Source organism: Chlamydotis macqueenii, chromosome 3 (genome assembly GCF_036417535.1).
Source record: "Chlamydotis macqueenii isolate bChlMac1 chromosome 3, bChlMac1.mat, whole genome shotgun sequence".
Taxonomy (NCBI): Eukaryota; Metazoa; Chordata; class Aves; order Otidiformes; family Otididae; genus Chlamydotis; species Chlamydotis macqueenii.
Genome location: NC_141558.1, coordinates 81,236,752 through 81,252,274, shown reverse-complemented (window position 1 = coordinate 81,252,274; position 15,523 = coordinate 81,236,752). Strand labels below are relative to the sequence as shown.

Sequence of the window (15,523 nt, the reverse complement as noted above, 5' to 3'; positions counted from 1 at the left end):
TGCTCTTGGAAAAGGATTTCACAAGTTATTTTAGTGAACTGTGTGTTGCATAATTATTCCTCTCAGTCACACTTTTCCTGAAGTATTTGTTCTACACAGGTGCTCTTTCCATACCTGATTACACAATGGGTATAATAAACAGCAAAACAAGAGGTATAAAGAAACTTGTACTTAGAAGAGATCAAAGGAAACCAGACCATGCAGCCCTTTGGAAATCTTGGCTAGCTCTCTTGTAAATAAAAGTGCTTCTAAAGCAGAAGGTATTTAACTACTGTATTTATACAGGCCTTGATTGACAGTTCAGTTATTAACCTCATAAAAACACAGCAACGTAAACTAGTAAGAATGTTTATTCTAGCACTTCTATCTGAAAAAAAATGAAAACCAAGGTATAGTGGCATATTCTTACTTCCTTTAAAGTGTTTATTTTAGGGCTGTGTAGTATAAAAGAATGTTTTTTCAAGTCAGTGAACTTAAACTATTTTGCTTACTGTTCTGGGATTTAAGTATTTTCTAATTCCTAGCAAAGCAAATGTTAGATTTATTGAAGGTGGAAAGTCACCACATCTTTATTGACTCCCCTTCGGAGTGTTTTTAATTTCATGTGGGGTAAAAGTGAAATCTCAATTGTTTTTTGTAACTAACTTGATGTGGTTATAGAAAAGTTGTCCCTTCTTGTCACTGAAGAGGTGTCCTGTATCATGTTAGGTCGAGAAAAACAAGTATGCGATAATCTTTTATATCCTTGCTCTTGGGCTTATAAGCTGATGTATTGCACCAGTTTTTTACAATTGTTTTTTCCAGGCTTTTCAAGCGTCCCTCCAAAATTACCTGGCCATTTTGTCTTCTGTGGAAGCACTAGAATTCTCTTATGTGTGTGAAATGTTTGTTTCAAAGCAGCTTGTCATGAATCCCATGGCAAGATGTGATTTCAGGAGTTTAAATCTTAGGTATTCTTGTTAAACCAAAACTATCTGATGCGAACTCTTAAATTTTATATATAATCTTTATTGTAAAGGAACTTGCCTGCTGCTGTTGTCTCTCTGTCTTAGTAAGAATGGTAATAAGTCTCTGGTTGTCATCTAGAGGGACTGCTAATCAGGAGTTTTCATAAATATATACTATTTCTGAATTAAAGTGAGCTTTAAATTGCTATTTTTATTTCACATCAAGCTAGTATTTTAAATAAATACATTTTAAATAAATTGTGGGAAAAATAATACTTGGACTTCAGCACAAAGTTGCTTACTGAAAACCAGGTAAATCTCAAGAGTTTTGTTTTTCTTAGTAGGAGCTATTGTCTACTGTAATTGCAGCACCTCGTGATGGCCAGCAAATACAGGAAGAGAAGAAAAACACTGATCTGTTGAGAAGAAAAGGTTTAAACCATGGTGCTGGATAGCTAAGTGGAGTCACAGAAACTATAAATGTGTCTCTTGACCCTGTTTCCTTGATTCCCATTCAAAGTATGGCTGTTAGCAACGCTAGATGAAGTCAGCAGTGGCTTTGGATGAGATAAAAACTTCCAAGGATGGAGATTACACAACCACTCTGAGTAACACGTTCTAATGCTTCATTCTGCTTCTAAGCACAGATTTTTTTTTTTCATGTAGCCCAATTTAAATCTCCCAAGCTATGATTTGTGTCCATTGATCCTTTCTATACCATCTGCAACTACTGCAGGAAGTTTAGCTCTCTAATCTTTGGTTCCTTCAAGTGGTTGTAGGCTGCTATTGGATCTTTGTCAAGCAGAACAAACCTGACTCCTTCAGCTTCTTCTTACAAGGCATGTGCTCTAGGCCCTGTCCATGTGAGCAGCTGTTTGCTGGACCCTCTCCTGTTTCTTGTAATCTCTTCTGAACCTGGCAACACAAAACTGAATGGAGGATTCCATGTACAGCCTCACTCTGCCAAGTAGAGGAGGGTAATAACTTCCCTTGATCTCCTGCCACATTAATTCTAATGAACATAGTCTAGTATGTGGTTTGTCCTGTTTGCAGTGAGAACGGGCTGTTGGCTCATACTGAGCTTGGCATCCACTGTAACCCCCAGGTTCTTTCCCAAGGGGCTGTTACTGAGCCAGTTGGTTTTCAGCCTGTGCTGATGCTCAGGATTATTCAGCCCAGGTGCAAAATTTTGTATTTCTCCTTGTTGAACTGCATGAGGTTTCTGTTAGCCCAAGCCTCAAGTTTCTCAAGGTCTGTCTAGACTGAACTTCTATTGTTTGGTATTTCGTCCACTCCTCCTAATTCAGTTTTGCCACAGATCTGCAGAGGGTGCTTTCTATCTCATCAACCAAGTTGATGATAAAAATGTTGAGGCATGTAGGGGCAGTAGCATTGATGTACAGAGTATTGCAGTGGTTACCAGGCAACAACCAGACACTGAACTATTGATAGCTTTTGGACCTGATGATCCAGCCCAAATGCTTTGTTTATCAAAGCCATACTCTCTAGGCTTCCAGGTGAGAAAGCTAAACCTGTTTGACAAGTACAGCATTTTCTAATCCATTTTAAAGTTTTCTATCTTAATAAAAATGTAGCTTAACTGCTTTCTCTAAGAAATAAGAATAGATTCCAAGAAGAATTTTTTAAATTACAAGAATTTTTTTATCAATTGTTACAAGAGTTTCATCTGTTTAAATGCTCACCAGACTCTTAGATTCTCTGTACTTTTGTGGACAAATTTCTTCAGGTTGGTTTCTCTGACAGTTGCTACTTTATGAATATGAAACTCTGAAACCTGGCAAGTTTGGAGCCTTTCAGTAGTGTGTACACTTTCTTCCCAAACTCCCGTTATGGTGCTTGCCCTGGAATTTGCAGATTACCTCCTTGAGCTGACCACAGTGGAGTCATTTTAGAATAAATTTAAGATTCTGCTCTCTTTTCTCAAGTGAGCTGAAACCTGCAATTCTTTTGGAGGGTTTTTTTTAAGAAGGTGTAAGCTACCTGTTCACCCTTCCAGACACACTCTGCAGACTTAAATTTTGTTTAAAAAGGAGTGAAATAGAAGTAAGTTTTTTTTTTAATGATGATCACAGAGTGCCTGGAACTTCTCAAAGGAAGTTCTTGAAATTTTTCCATACTCATCCAGTGTGCATTTTGGAATCTGCTTGCATACAGTCTTAGTCTAACTGGTGACATCAGGGGTGAGATTTGAAAATTAAGAGTTGCTAATCTTTATATAATTCTAATCAGCAACAGTTCAGCACCAGTTCAACTGCATGTGTTTAAGAAAGAGTTGGAATTTCTGTGCTGATCAGCATGTCACAAAATCACAGGAGCACACGGTAGTAAGGGTCCTGCTGGTACACTGACTCAGTTCTTTTCATAAACAAGCTTACTGTGCTGTTCCTTTTATAAACTGATCAAGTTGCATCTTAAAAAATTTGATTTTCCACACTAATTCTCCAGGAAGACTCCCTGAATACCACCTTCCCAAGTAAAACTTCTCAAGAATCTTGCTGCTTTGATCATTAGAAACTTAACTTGCAGTGTATATTTATTCATGGCCATTTAATACTCATTTGTTCTTGTGCCAGCATTGTCCTTTAGTTTAAATAATTATTTTCCCTTCTGATGCTTCCCTTGAGGTATTTGTGGATGCCAGTTGTATATCCCATCTGTGTTAATTCTGCCACACAAAACAAGTTGAGGTTTTTAAATCTCCTCTCAGCAAACTTGCTTTCTATTCCTTTGGTCCTGTGAGCAGCTTTTTTTAAGCATCTCTCTTAGCTGGAAGTTGGCTGTGATTTGTTCCAGCTTATGTCCTACCTGGTTGTTGGAGAGTGGCACTAGTACTTCCTTGTCCATACTGACTGTGTCAGGATTGATGTGTTACAGAATCACGTTTGCCCTTTGTCTTTGTCCCCTTGATAAGAGATCCAAGGTACCAACTAATATGCTTGGATCCTGTTGCTATTTCCAGCTGATAATCTCCTAAGCTGTAACATGTTTTTTAGTTAGTCCTCGTATTTGCAGTCTTTTTATCTGCTATTAATTTCATGTCCTTCTAGTATTCGGGTCCTTAGGATACCCAGTTTTGTTTCATGGTGTTTTAATCTTCCCCCTCTACAGCCAATGCCTCAACTTTTGTTTCATCAATGGGTTTTCATTGGCACAGTTGTAACTCTTTTACTATAGTCTTCAATTAACAATAGATTAGGTCCACCAATAACTGACATGAAACATGTTCTTTCTGGGACTTTAAGTCCTGTTCCTTTTCTAACTTACCCATTTTATCTAATAGCACACCCTAACTGCAGTGTGTCAAATATTTTGCTGTCACTCATAGAGATGACACTGGAGTATAATCTGTTAAACCAAAACTGTACTTTCACTGTGGACCTCGTGTAGATGTCTCCTCAGATTTCATTGCAGGGTGTTATCTGCTTCCTGCTATTTTCTCTGTCTCACAGAAAGTCCATGATTTTTTTAGCTATGAAGGAAGCATATGAGAACAAGATCTCTGCTTTGATCTGGAGCTGCCCCACTTTTTACTTCAAAGAAAATTTTGGGTAAAAAATGTTCAGATTTCAAACATTGCATTTGTTGAAATAATATTCAGGCGACTTGTATGACTACAACTGTTTTATTCTGTTTGTCTAGAAATATTTTTACTGGTCTTGGACAAGGTATGGGTTAGGTTGGCATAAGCTAGTTTCCAGCAGTTTTGCACATTGCACTTAATTCCACTTTATCTTATTCCCTTATCTGTAACTGTTATCTTTTTCAAGTTTATTTTTTTCCCTAAATTTCTGTGTATTCTTGAGGCCAGAATAAAGTTCTGTAGTTTTTTGAATTGTTCTTAGCAGCACTTCTGAGTAATTTAAAATGTGACATATTTGCTTCCCTCATTGTATAATATTATGCTGTCTTGTTGTGTTGTAAAATCTAAGATAAGAAATTATCCTTTGAGTGGTAAATTCTTTGAGTTTTGCTTCCCCTTCAGTTAGGATAATTTCTGTTTCCTGTACCTTTATTACTGTTAGTTGTCCTGTCATGAAGTGCAGATGATGGTCATATTCTTTAATGCTATTTAAAGGGAAAAAAAAATAATTCTTAAAGCATATCTGAATTAGCTTTGGTCTTTACCAAGTAAAAACCAACATATCATACATTTTTTTTCTTAGTCTTTTTTGTACAGTTGAAGAAAATATTTTCCATTTCTTTTAAGTTTATGCTTCTGAAGTGTATCTTTGTTAATAGGGAAATAAACTTCATCTTTTTGAGACAGAATCTAGCTACTGAACAATTGATAAGGCTCAGGGAAAAAACATGAATGTTAAAATGGTAATTAAAAACTAGTCTAGTTAAGCTGCACTGTGGTAGTTTAATGAAGGCAAAAGAAGCAAATACGTAAAATGTGGATTATCTTTATAAATCTGTCATTTTGAATGACAGTTTTGCCAAATTCAGTCCTGGTTTTTATGTTATTTCAGCAGCAGTTGTCCTTGCAGTGCGAGGAGTAAATTAAATTCTATTTCTACGTTACCGCTCTTTAACATAAAGGATCATCTGACTTATGATTAATGATTCCAATATAAGGATTAGTATAGCAAGGCTGGATTTTATAGTAGGCAATTAAAGGAAAACTTAAGTGATTTCATGAAAACTACATTCTGGGTCTTGATCTCTCTAAATGTGTCTAATTTTTTTTTTCACGTTCCAGTACTATTTTTCCTTTTTAAAAATATTATTCTTACTTTTTCCCATTGTAGATCTGACCATGTATTTTTCAGCTGACCTGAGATGGTAGCAGTATTTATGTTCAAAAAGAACACCAGAGACCCTTGCTGCCCTCAGAACATTCATTGTCTCTAAATCTCATCTATGCTGAACTCAAATATGAGCATATTTATTTACTGCAAATGTTCTTTAACATGTCAGTTACTAAAAGCAGCATACAAGGTTATAAAGCCTTCAGTTCTTCTGAAAAATAAATGAAAGAACAGAAGCAGGTAATCTTTGACACATGTCACAGTAAAATGATACGTATGCCCCAGTGTCACAGCAGAGTTTCAAACTCCTAGAGTACTCTCTTGAGTGTACAGCACAGAATAAAAAAGTACACTGCAACATCCATGGTTGTACTCTTAAGTGTATTTTTTTTAAATGCAGTTAAATAATTCACCCACTCATTATGCATGAAGAGGGAATATTTACTTAGTTATATAAACAGAGATACTAACCCTTGCATTATGCACCATCAAGTTGCTACTCAGACAAACATAATGTATAAGGACCAGAGATGTTGCAGTTTTCAGCAGCATTTATGAATTTGGTTCTAGAAGTTTGATGATACTGAACGTCTTCATGAGCAAAGCAGATGAAATGAAAACTTTGAAGTACATCTCTTTAGCTTACTTAAAGCCACCCCAGGTTCTACTCTGAGAAGTGATAGCGCCAAAGAATCAGTGCTAAATGAATGGAAGAACTATGGACAATCGAGAGTATAATAAGAGTTTCTGGTTTAGGTTATTTCAGAGAAAAGTAAAACTGTTGTTCGCATTTTTCCTGAAGAAGCATTATTAGCACTGTAAACTGTATTCTTGTTGATGCTTAAAGTTTTATAGAGTTGCAGTCTACTTTCAGTTATGTCTTTTTAAAATTATTATTATTTTTACTACTAACTAGTTGTTGAGTTTTGGTAACTTAGCTATGATTCACTGTTGTCTTCCAAATGCATACTGCTAGGAATTAGATTTTGTCCTTTTTGACATCACATGCCTTCAGAGTAACTTCTTGCTGATTGATATCAACTCTGTATTCTGTGAAATATCTTTCTTGCTGTCATCACTATCTTCTTTCCCTCTTAAATAGACTCTGAAGCACACAAATGTGGGAAAGAATTTGTTTGACTCGAGGGCACGCAGAGAATAGTTAGGAGTGGTCAGTGTAGCTTGATTCTGTATGACATGGTACAGAAGATACCTCTGTATGACTGTTTTTTGTTAATGGAACATCTCTTCAGGTGGGAAACCTGAGTGAAAAGGGGAAAGAAACTCATTTATGTCTCCCTTCCTTCCTACATAAACACTCTTCGTCAGTCTCTCTTCTGAAAAATGCTAAATATAACTGCTGTCTCTAGCCATAAAAATGGAATCTTTACTGAATGGGTTGTACTCTAATTTAGTCATCTGGCTTTTTTGCAGAATTGCTTGCATATTGCAAAGCATTAACATTGTTAAACTGCACAGTATCCAAGGTGTAAATATTATATCTTCCTATTTATGTACCACAGTATTCTGTGTATATACAGTTTTACAAATTATTTTTACAAGTGAATTTTGGAGGATACAAGTGCTTCCATTAGTTTATCTCTCAACCTTGTGACATTAAGCATCATTTTATTTATATCCTTAAATGACATTTTACACTGGGGAGATGGATTTTATTGTAACCATCATCAGCCCGCTGGTAACTTTTTTGTTTCAGTACTGTACTTTCTATATCAGTAAATAACCTTCCACTAGTCCATTGTTTAGGTCTCAGTAAACCCATTTGAAATTCTGGATTGTAAAATGTTGGTACTTTGGGTTACTAACAGGAAAAAATAAATTACTGTTACAGAGCCTATGGTTGAATGTACTGTCAAAGATGAGCTCTGAAGCAATATAAAAATAATTTAAGCTGGATGTTGGGAAAAATACTAGTGTCTTAAGGCTCTTCTGAGTTACTTCTTTTATAAACGTATTTTAGGGTGAGTAGCTGTAAAATACTGTGATCTGCGAAATATTGGGTTTAGGAATTTAATTATGGTAGCTATATTGTCAAAAATCTGTGTTTGAACTGTGTCAGTGACTAATGAAAAGATAATTATCTATGTTTTTAATTTAAACCTATCATTGCTTGTCATATGTATTTTAGAAAAGGTGGAAAAGTTTGTTCCATTAAAGCTGTTAGCAGTGATTTTTTTATTGCTTTAGTGCACATTTAGTTGATATATTCCTTTATAGCTGTATCAAGGACTCATTGTCCTTTAAAGATATGGATAGCTTCTTAATTATGAACCTAACTCACAACTGTGTGTATATGCACATGCATTAGTCAAAACTTAAAGTCTTGGTATTCATTTTTCAAAGCAGTATAGCTTTTGATGAAATGAATAGAAAATACATGGCTTGGTGTCATGAACTTTTTTGAAAAGCAAACCATTGCCATTTTTGTTGTTCCAGTCTCAGTTACTGTACACAAATACTTGTGCATGCCTGATAATGCCTGTGTGCTTCCAGGAGCAACAAGTGTGGTCAGTAATTAAAAGTGAAACAGCTAAATAACTCCTGTTTACTCTATGTAGCTGTTTTGCTTTCTGCTCATTCTCTAGTTGCGCATCTCCCTGCCTTGACATCCCCAGGTAGCGGATTCACACTGAAATAGGTGCTCCTGTATTTTTGAGAAAGCCTTTTCGCTTTGCAGCACTTCTGCTAATGAGTAGTCTTTCTTGTTTCCTCTCTGAAGTGGAGGTTCTTTAAAATCATCCCCTGACAACCGGTCTGCTCAGACAGTTGTGTCGTTTGTTTTTTTTTTTTTTTTCTTTCCTCCTGAATGTGCCTTTGGACATCTTTTCTGCAGATACTGATGATTAATGGTTTTGATTAGACTGCCTTCTCACCTCATGTAACGTGTGGATCAGTAAACCAAGTGGGAGGTTATGTAAGTTACCCACTTCAGTAGTTGTTGTCTTTCCCTGTCAAAAAGATTAATGAAACTGCACTAATTGCTAAGAATTTAAAGGTTTTGTAAGGATATTCAGTTCCATTATTTAGTATCGATTCAAACTTGGCTACTGAATTTTTAATACATTAAAAATGAACCTGTTAAAAATACTTGTTATATGGGATGTTACTTGCATATAGTCCTCTCTTAAGCCTCTAACCAGTGGCCATCCGTTCCATAGGAAGCTTAACCCCAGTTCTGCTTTTGCTTGATGCACTCTGGCACAAGACAAGGACGTGTCACAGCGTTTTCAGATTTTTTTTTTTTTTTTTAAATACCAAGTTATAAATGTTTTACATATGAAAACTCAGTAAGATGGACTGTTTGACTTGATACACTTACTTAGATGTTATGTTTTGTGCTGTCTCTGGCTTTGCATCTCTATTTGCTACATAACGTGTGTGCAAAAAATTGAAGTTGTTTTGAGGAAGGTGTTAGAAGAAATTACATGTCTGTTATCTGCTTAAATAACCAGTGATTACCAGTATTGATGTTTTTAAACCGTCCTCATTAGTGCTTCAATTTATATTCATTCACAGTTCGAATGCTTCCATTTAGATTTTTAAACTGAAATCTTTTTTTTGTAGATATAACAGCTGCTGCAGAATCCTTGGTCATGCTTTTAGTTACAGCAGTTCACTGTACTGTTCTTATGTGCCTAGAGAAAGCTTCCTGTACCTCTGTGAACATTGTTTCCATCTAGCGATCCGGTTTTGCTGTGTTTATTCTGTGGCCTGTGGCTAAGGCATGTTATGTTAGCTGAGTGCTGGAAGAAGCTGTGCTGATGCTTGCCATGTGCTGATTTACTCATGTGTGATTTTTCTTTTTTTTTTTTTTGTATGCTTATTTTTATGGACATTCAATCTTGCCATCTCATCATGTTATTTTTCTAGACCTGGTTCTGTCTGCTCATTGGAAGCTTTGCATTGGAGTCGTGCTAACGTGTACTTACTTATCTTGGTTCATCATGTGGCAAGCAAACTGTGCAGTTGGCTTTCTTCTTCTAAATGGATGGCCTTTTGTCTATTTATTTATTTTTAAAGGAAGTCTGTTTCATCTGCATAGCATATGTATCTAGTTAGAACCTCCCCACTGTAACATTTAAATGGTTCTTGCTTAGACGATGCTAAATGGTTTTCTATACACCTTCAAATCCTTTATCTGATCAAAAGGTTATAAACAAATAAATATTGAAGATTTCTACTTATGTCTTTGTAGCTTGGATTGATTTGCTTTTGTGGCTTGAATTATGATGCCTTATTAATTCTGGCTAGGGATGAGTTCAGTAGGTGTTGGTACATTGCTCTGTTTTGAATGTGGTTGCTCCATCTACACAAGCAAAAACGTGGCCTGGAAATGCCACGCATGCAAAGAGGGCTAATGAAAGGTCAGACACTTCTGCTGCTGTGTATTACAGATCTTCTGTGAGTTACTATTCTGAGATGCTTTTCAGTGTCAGTAAGATATATGAGTATCTATTAGTACATGTCTATTAAATGTATTTTATTATCTGTTTAGTATATAAACCAGACTACAGCAAGTATAGTCGTCTTGTGTTCAACCAGAATGTTGTTAAAATGGTGCCAGAATTTAAGCTGCTGTACCTTTTATTTTTACTGTGATTAAGGGGCTAAGATCCTTTTTTCCCAAAAAGGCCTGACTAGTGAATGCACACATACAGACAGTTACTTAACTTGTGTAAACTATGCTGTTATCATAATTTTTAATGGAAACATTGTGCCTTATTTGAAAGGAGTTTACCATGTGTGCGTGGTTCTTCTGGCTCTCTGACTTCACTGTAACGTGAGAAATCTGACAAGTAAACTGGTATTTTGAGTGCAGCTAATTACTGCAGAATGCTAATGGTAACTCTTCTTTCTGCAGAATGACAGGAAGGGAGTTTTTCTCTCGGTTTCCAAGTCTTTATCCTTTCCTGCTCAAGCAGCTGGAGGTTGTGACCAATACTTTGAACAGGTAAGACAGTGTCTGAGAAAGCTTTGAAATATAAAGTGCAACAAAAAGGTTAAACTGAGTTTTGTAGCATATACCCTAATGCTATTCTTTTCATCAGCACTTCTTGAAATTATATAGTTTTACTAGTGTCTTTTGCTAAAACTTTTTTTCCTGTAACTTTTGCACATTGCAGTAAGTCTCTGGAGTATGAACTACTGTTGAGTAGTTAGTAGTTGCTGCATTCATAGGATCAGATGTTAAAGGACATATATTTTTCAGGCAAAGACAGAAACTGTGTTTGACTGTCTTACATTTAACGATGAGACTTCCTAACATGTTTAAGTAATACAGGGTCATAGGCCTCCTGTAATCCTAAATGAACACTTTCCAGCCTGTGACACACTGACTCTGGGCAAGGTCCTTGATCTCTTTTTAAGAAGTCCACAAATGGTGGCTGAGAGCTCCAGTTTGATCAATGCAGATGATACTGTTTGGGATGACACTAATGCTGTTACCCCCAGGTTCATGAACTTTTAAAATAAACCAGTGCTGGCTTTGTTTTTTTCTTAAAATGCAATGGTATAAACTGTGGAAGTTCAGCAGCTGATTTACGGGCGAAGTTCAGCTGTCTGTTTAACGGGCCTGAGGTGGATACTTGAAGACCAGGAGTTTCACCAGTTGTTGCATGTTTTACAGTCTCTGCTCTAAGACGAGAGTGTATATGTTTCATGCAGCAGTTTGCTTTACTTGACATTTCATCACTGAAAAATTTTGGGAAGTCCTTAAACTGGAGAAGATTGAAAGCTGCTGCCTGAAATTTCATCCTTAAATGCTTTTTCATTGCAGATTAAGGCTTGTATCTTATTATTAATCATTAACTACATCAAGAAGTGTTGGTTCTGACTTAGATTTCTGGTTGTTGTTACAGTATGAATAGTAGCCACTTGGTGTCAATGACAAGAACTATTCTTTAATAAAACCTGCTGTTTACTAAATACACATTTTCTCACAAACTGAAAAAAAAAAGACTTCTTTTAACCATCTTTTTGTAACTCAGCTTTCTCAGTTTCTTTGTTCCTAGAGAAACATTATCTGTGCTGTTTTTTAATATTACTTAAAAGTGAAGACAGCTCACCGTTGTTAGATATAAAGGAGGCTTGAGATAAAGGCAGCACAGGCTTCAGTGCCTTCATACAGGGGTTCCCAGTGGTGCCGTGGGAGAACTGGATGCCATGTTTGATCCCAGCAGGGTTTGCACTTTCTTGCAATGATCAGCCTAGCGTACATCCTTGAACCAGAAATGCAGAAGGGTATTGTGTGTGGAAGAGTCTCCAGACTAGCATGAAGGAGGATGCTTTTTTCATCAAATGATTCTTATCGCTTTTTTATTTAGTGAAGCTGAAGAATTGAAAATCCATCCAAGTCTGTTCCTTTTGCTTTTAATCCTGGGAAGGCTGTATCCATCGCCAATGGATGGCACTTACTCAGCACTCAGCATGGCACAGTTTGTCCCACTTATTATAAGGTAAGGTGATTTTGTGGTGCTTTTTCATGTGATGGGAGTTATTTCTTGACTCTTCAGATTTTTTTTTTTAATAAAATGTCATTTTAAGCTTCTCTTCAATTTTAGTTCTTAAAGGAAAAACTGATATTGTTTGATTGGACTTCCCTATATTATTAATGCTTATTTTGGGGGATTAGAAAGAATTTCAGCATATGCAAGCCATTGTATGACTTGTTTGTAAATCTTCATCTGCAAATGCCATACAGCATGATTACTGCCACAGAGAGGGAAGATGAAAACTGATGAGTTTGACTGACTTCAGCAGTGCAAGATTTGCTGTACAAACTTCTGATGGGTTTTTCAGTCCTGCAGAATGATTGTGGGTAACACATAAATGTAATGACTAATATATGCACATGGGTAGGGGCAATCCCAAGCACAAATGCAGGCTGGGTGGACAATGGATTGAGAGCAGCCCTGAGGAAAAGGACTTGGGGGTACTAGTGGATAAGAAGCTCAACATGAGCCAGCAATGTGCGTTTGCAGCCCAGAAAGCCAGCCACAACCTGAGCTGCATCAAGAGGAGCGTGGCCAGCAGGTCGAGGGAGGTGATTTCTGCCCCTCTACTCTGCTCTGGTGAGACCCGACCTGAAGTACTGCATCCAGCTCTGGAGCCCCCAGCATAAGAAGGACATGGACATGTTAGAGAGAGTCCAGAGGAGGGCCACAAAGATGATGAGAGGGCTGGAGCTCCTCTCCTATGGGGGCAAGCTGAGGGAGTTGGGCTGTTCAGCCTGGAGAAGAGGAGGCTCCAGGGAGGCATTATAGTGGCCTTCCAGTACCTAAAAGGTAGAATAGGTTGCAATAGGATGAGGGGTAATGGTTTTAAAATAGAAGGAAGCAGATTCATTCTGGACATAAGGAAGAAATCTTTTGCAATGAGGGTGGTGGAACACTGGAATAGGTTGCCCAGAGAGGTGGTGGATGCCCCATCCCTGGAAACATTCAAGGCCAGGTTGGACAGGGCTCTATGCAACCTGATTTATCTGGAGATGTCCCTGCTCCTTGCAGGGGGGGTTGGACTAGATGACCTTTAAAGGTCCCTTCCAACCCTAACCATTCTATGATTCTATATAGCTTTGTAGATGTATATGTGTATATATCTCTCAATATCCATCCATATATAAATATATATATACATACATAGCTAGATAAAGATATGGATATATCCTATATATTTCTAAGATGACTTTTCAAGTTTTTATACAGTGTAACTTTCATTTATATGGTGGTTACATGAAGATATCCAGCAGATATTTTTGCTATTCTATATGCTACTGATGTGGGATGGGGAGTCTGATAAGGGAGCAGGGCTGTGGTAGGTGAGGAGAAATGAGCATAATCAGTATTTGAGAGGAATTTTTGCTCTCTGTGTGAAAGCTTCAGAGCAATACGGTGAAAAAGTTCTGTACTTAATCTTGTGCCTTTTGTAATGAAGTTGTTGTTATCCTAAGATCTTAAAATGTTTATTTTAAACTACTGTTTTATGTTAGAAAATTATAATAGCTCTATCTGCTTATTCTTCACAGCTGATGTGATGTATCTCTTTCTTCTTATGATGTTTTTCAGAATTTTCAATAATAAATTCATAACCTAGCCTTCTTTCTTAAGGGAAAAAAAACTTGTAGTAAGAGTTTTTAAATGCACTGTATTTAACAATTAAAAATGTGTGGTTTTCTGCTGTGTTTGAATCTTAGTTGCTTTTTGGGAAAATGTTTAAAACTGTTGGTTACATCATTGGTTAGCTCTGATTTACGCCTTTATTAATACACCAGAAAATACTGATTTATTTATTATTTTTATTTTTGATATAACGTTTCAGCCTTGTTTCTGATGTCAGTGATAGATTAACTTTTGATAACCTTTTGGTTACAGCTTTTGAGTTTTGTCTTTGTATTTATATTACGACTACTACTTTTGGCAAGGTGTGTACACCAGCAAATAATTTCGCAGATTTAATTAGCTTATTCTCTTGAGGTTATTTAAATCCATTCAGAAGATGTGAGGAGAAAAACCCAATAAAATCTTTAAAAGAAGAACCTGAAACATGTAAGAGACCTATATCATTAGACCTACCTTCCTTTAATGGTGCTCCTAAAGAGCAGTGCTGCGGCAGATAAAGATGGTGTTTTCTGTGTTTCCTTTCCGTTGCATTTGGCAGTAAGTGCTGTGGATACAGGTATAAGTCTAGAATAAAATTATTACATATTTCAGACAAAAAAAATTATGTGGGTGTACAGACATGCATTTTCTGAAGGGTTACTTAGCAGAGCATTGGCATTTTTTGTGGTTGGCAGGGGACAATACCTAGGATTCTGCAGGGGAGAATGTATGTGTTTATGATATAGCTCAGTGTGCTCTTACTGGCTGTATTTCTGTGTACAGCCATTCCTCTGTGAATACTGTAATTGTTTTCTGTTCACTCTGACAGCATTAGTTGGAATACATAGGGGTGATTTACCTGGATGAGATAAATATGTTGCTATTTTCCCTTCTATTTCCTTTCCTGTTTTCCATTCTACAGTAGAAAGTGAACTAAAATAAAATTCTTTCCCGTTCATTTGGTTGTTCTTTAGAAGGTGATAATGAAGATTGTTGTAAAGTAACAACTTAGGATTGAAGAGAAGTCCTGGTGCCAAAGGCCCTATGCATCAAGATGTTACATTGTATATATTAACTGTTCCTTTGAATTGCTTAATGTACTGTTGTATTATATAACATCTATGTATACATATAATTACATGCTACTCAATGCAATTATAATATTTAATTGCCATATTTTACTGTGAGATTTTTAAATTTCTATTGCTGTACCACTGTCAAGGAAAGATATTGCTTAGGCGGTAGGGAGAGAGGAAGGCTGAACAGAAACCATAGATGATCTTCAGAGCCTTTCCAGGGCTCAACCCACAATGAAGTGGCATTCATTTGTTACTCTGAGAGGACGAACAGAATACTTACTGTGTTTGCAAGCGAATAAGCAGTTCTCCGAACAAAACTGAGTTTAGCAGGAAGAATTCAAATTGGGCTTTTGAAGAGTTTCACTTAAGCCCGAGTGGAATTTTCCATCTAGTGGGAGTAGAGCTGTGGTTGCTCTGACCGTTCTGAGATGAATTGCACAATATGAGTAGGATGAAATGCTACAAGGACAAATCTCAATCTCTGTGTGCATACTTGTTACTCCCTGTTGAACTAGGGCATTTGATTACCTATCTGCAGTTCTATTAAAAGTTATTTTTACTGCTTTCCCCTTGCAGATGTTTTATCTGGAAGGGAACACTTTGATTCA

General features: G+C 36.7%; 1 protein-coding gene across 1 annotated transcript in view; it reads left to right on the top strand.

The window, feature by feature from the left end:
• The window catches only part of THADA (THADA armadillo repeat containing), a 165,138-nt gene that overhangs the window by 45,250 nt on the left and 104,365 nt on the right, over nucleotides 1-15,523 (top strand). Inside the window, exons 26-27 of the mRNA XM_086743213.1 lie at nucleotides 10,602-10,691; nucleotides 12,064-12,195. Coding sequence (XP_086599339.1) covers nucleotides 10,602-10,691; nucleotides 12,064-12,195 — 222 coding nt within the window. The remainder of the gene's footprint in view (nucleotides 1-10,601; nucleotides 10,692-12,063; nucleotides 12,196-15,523) is intronic.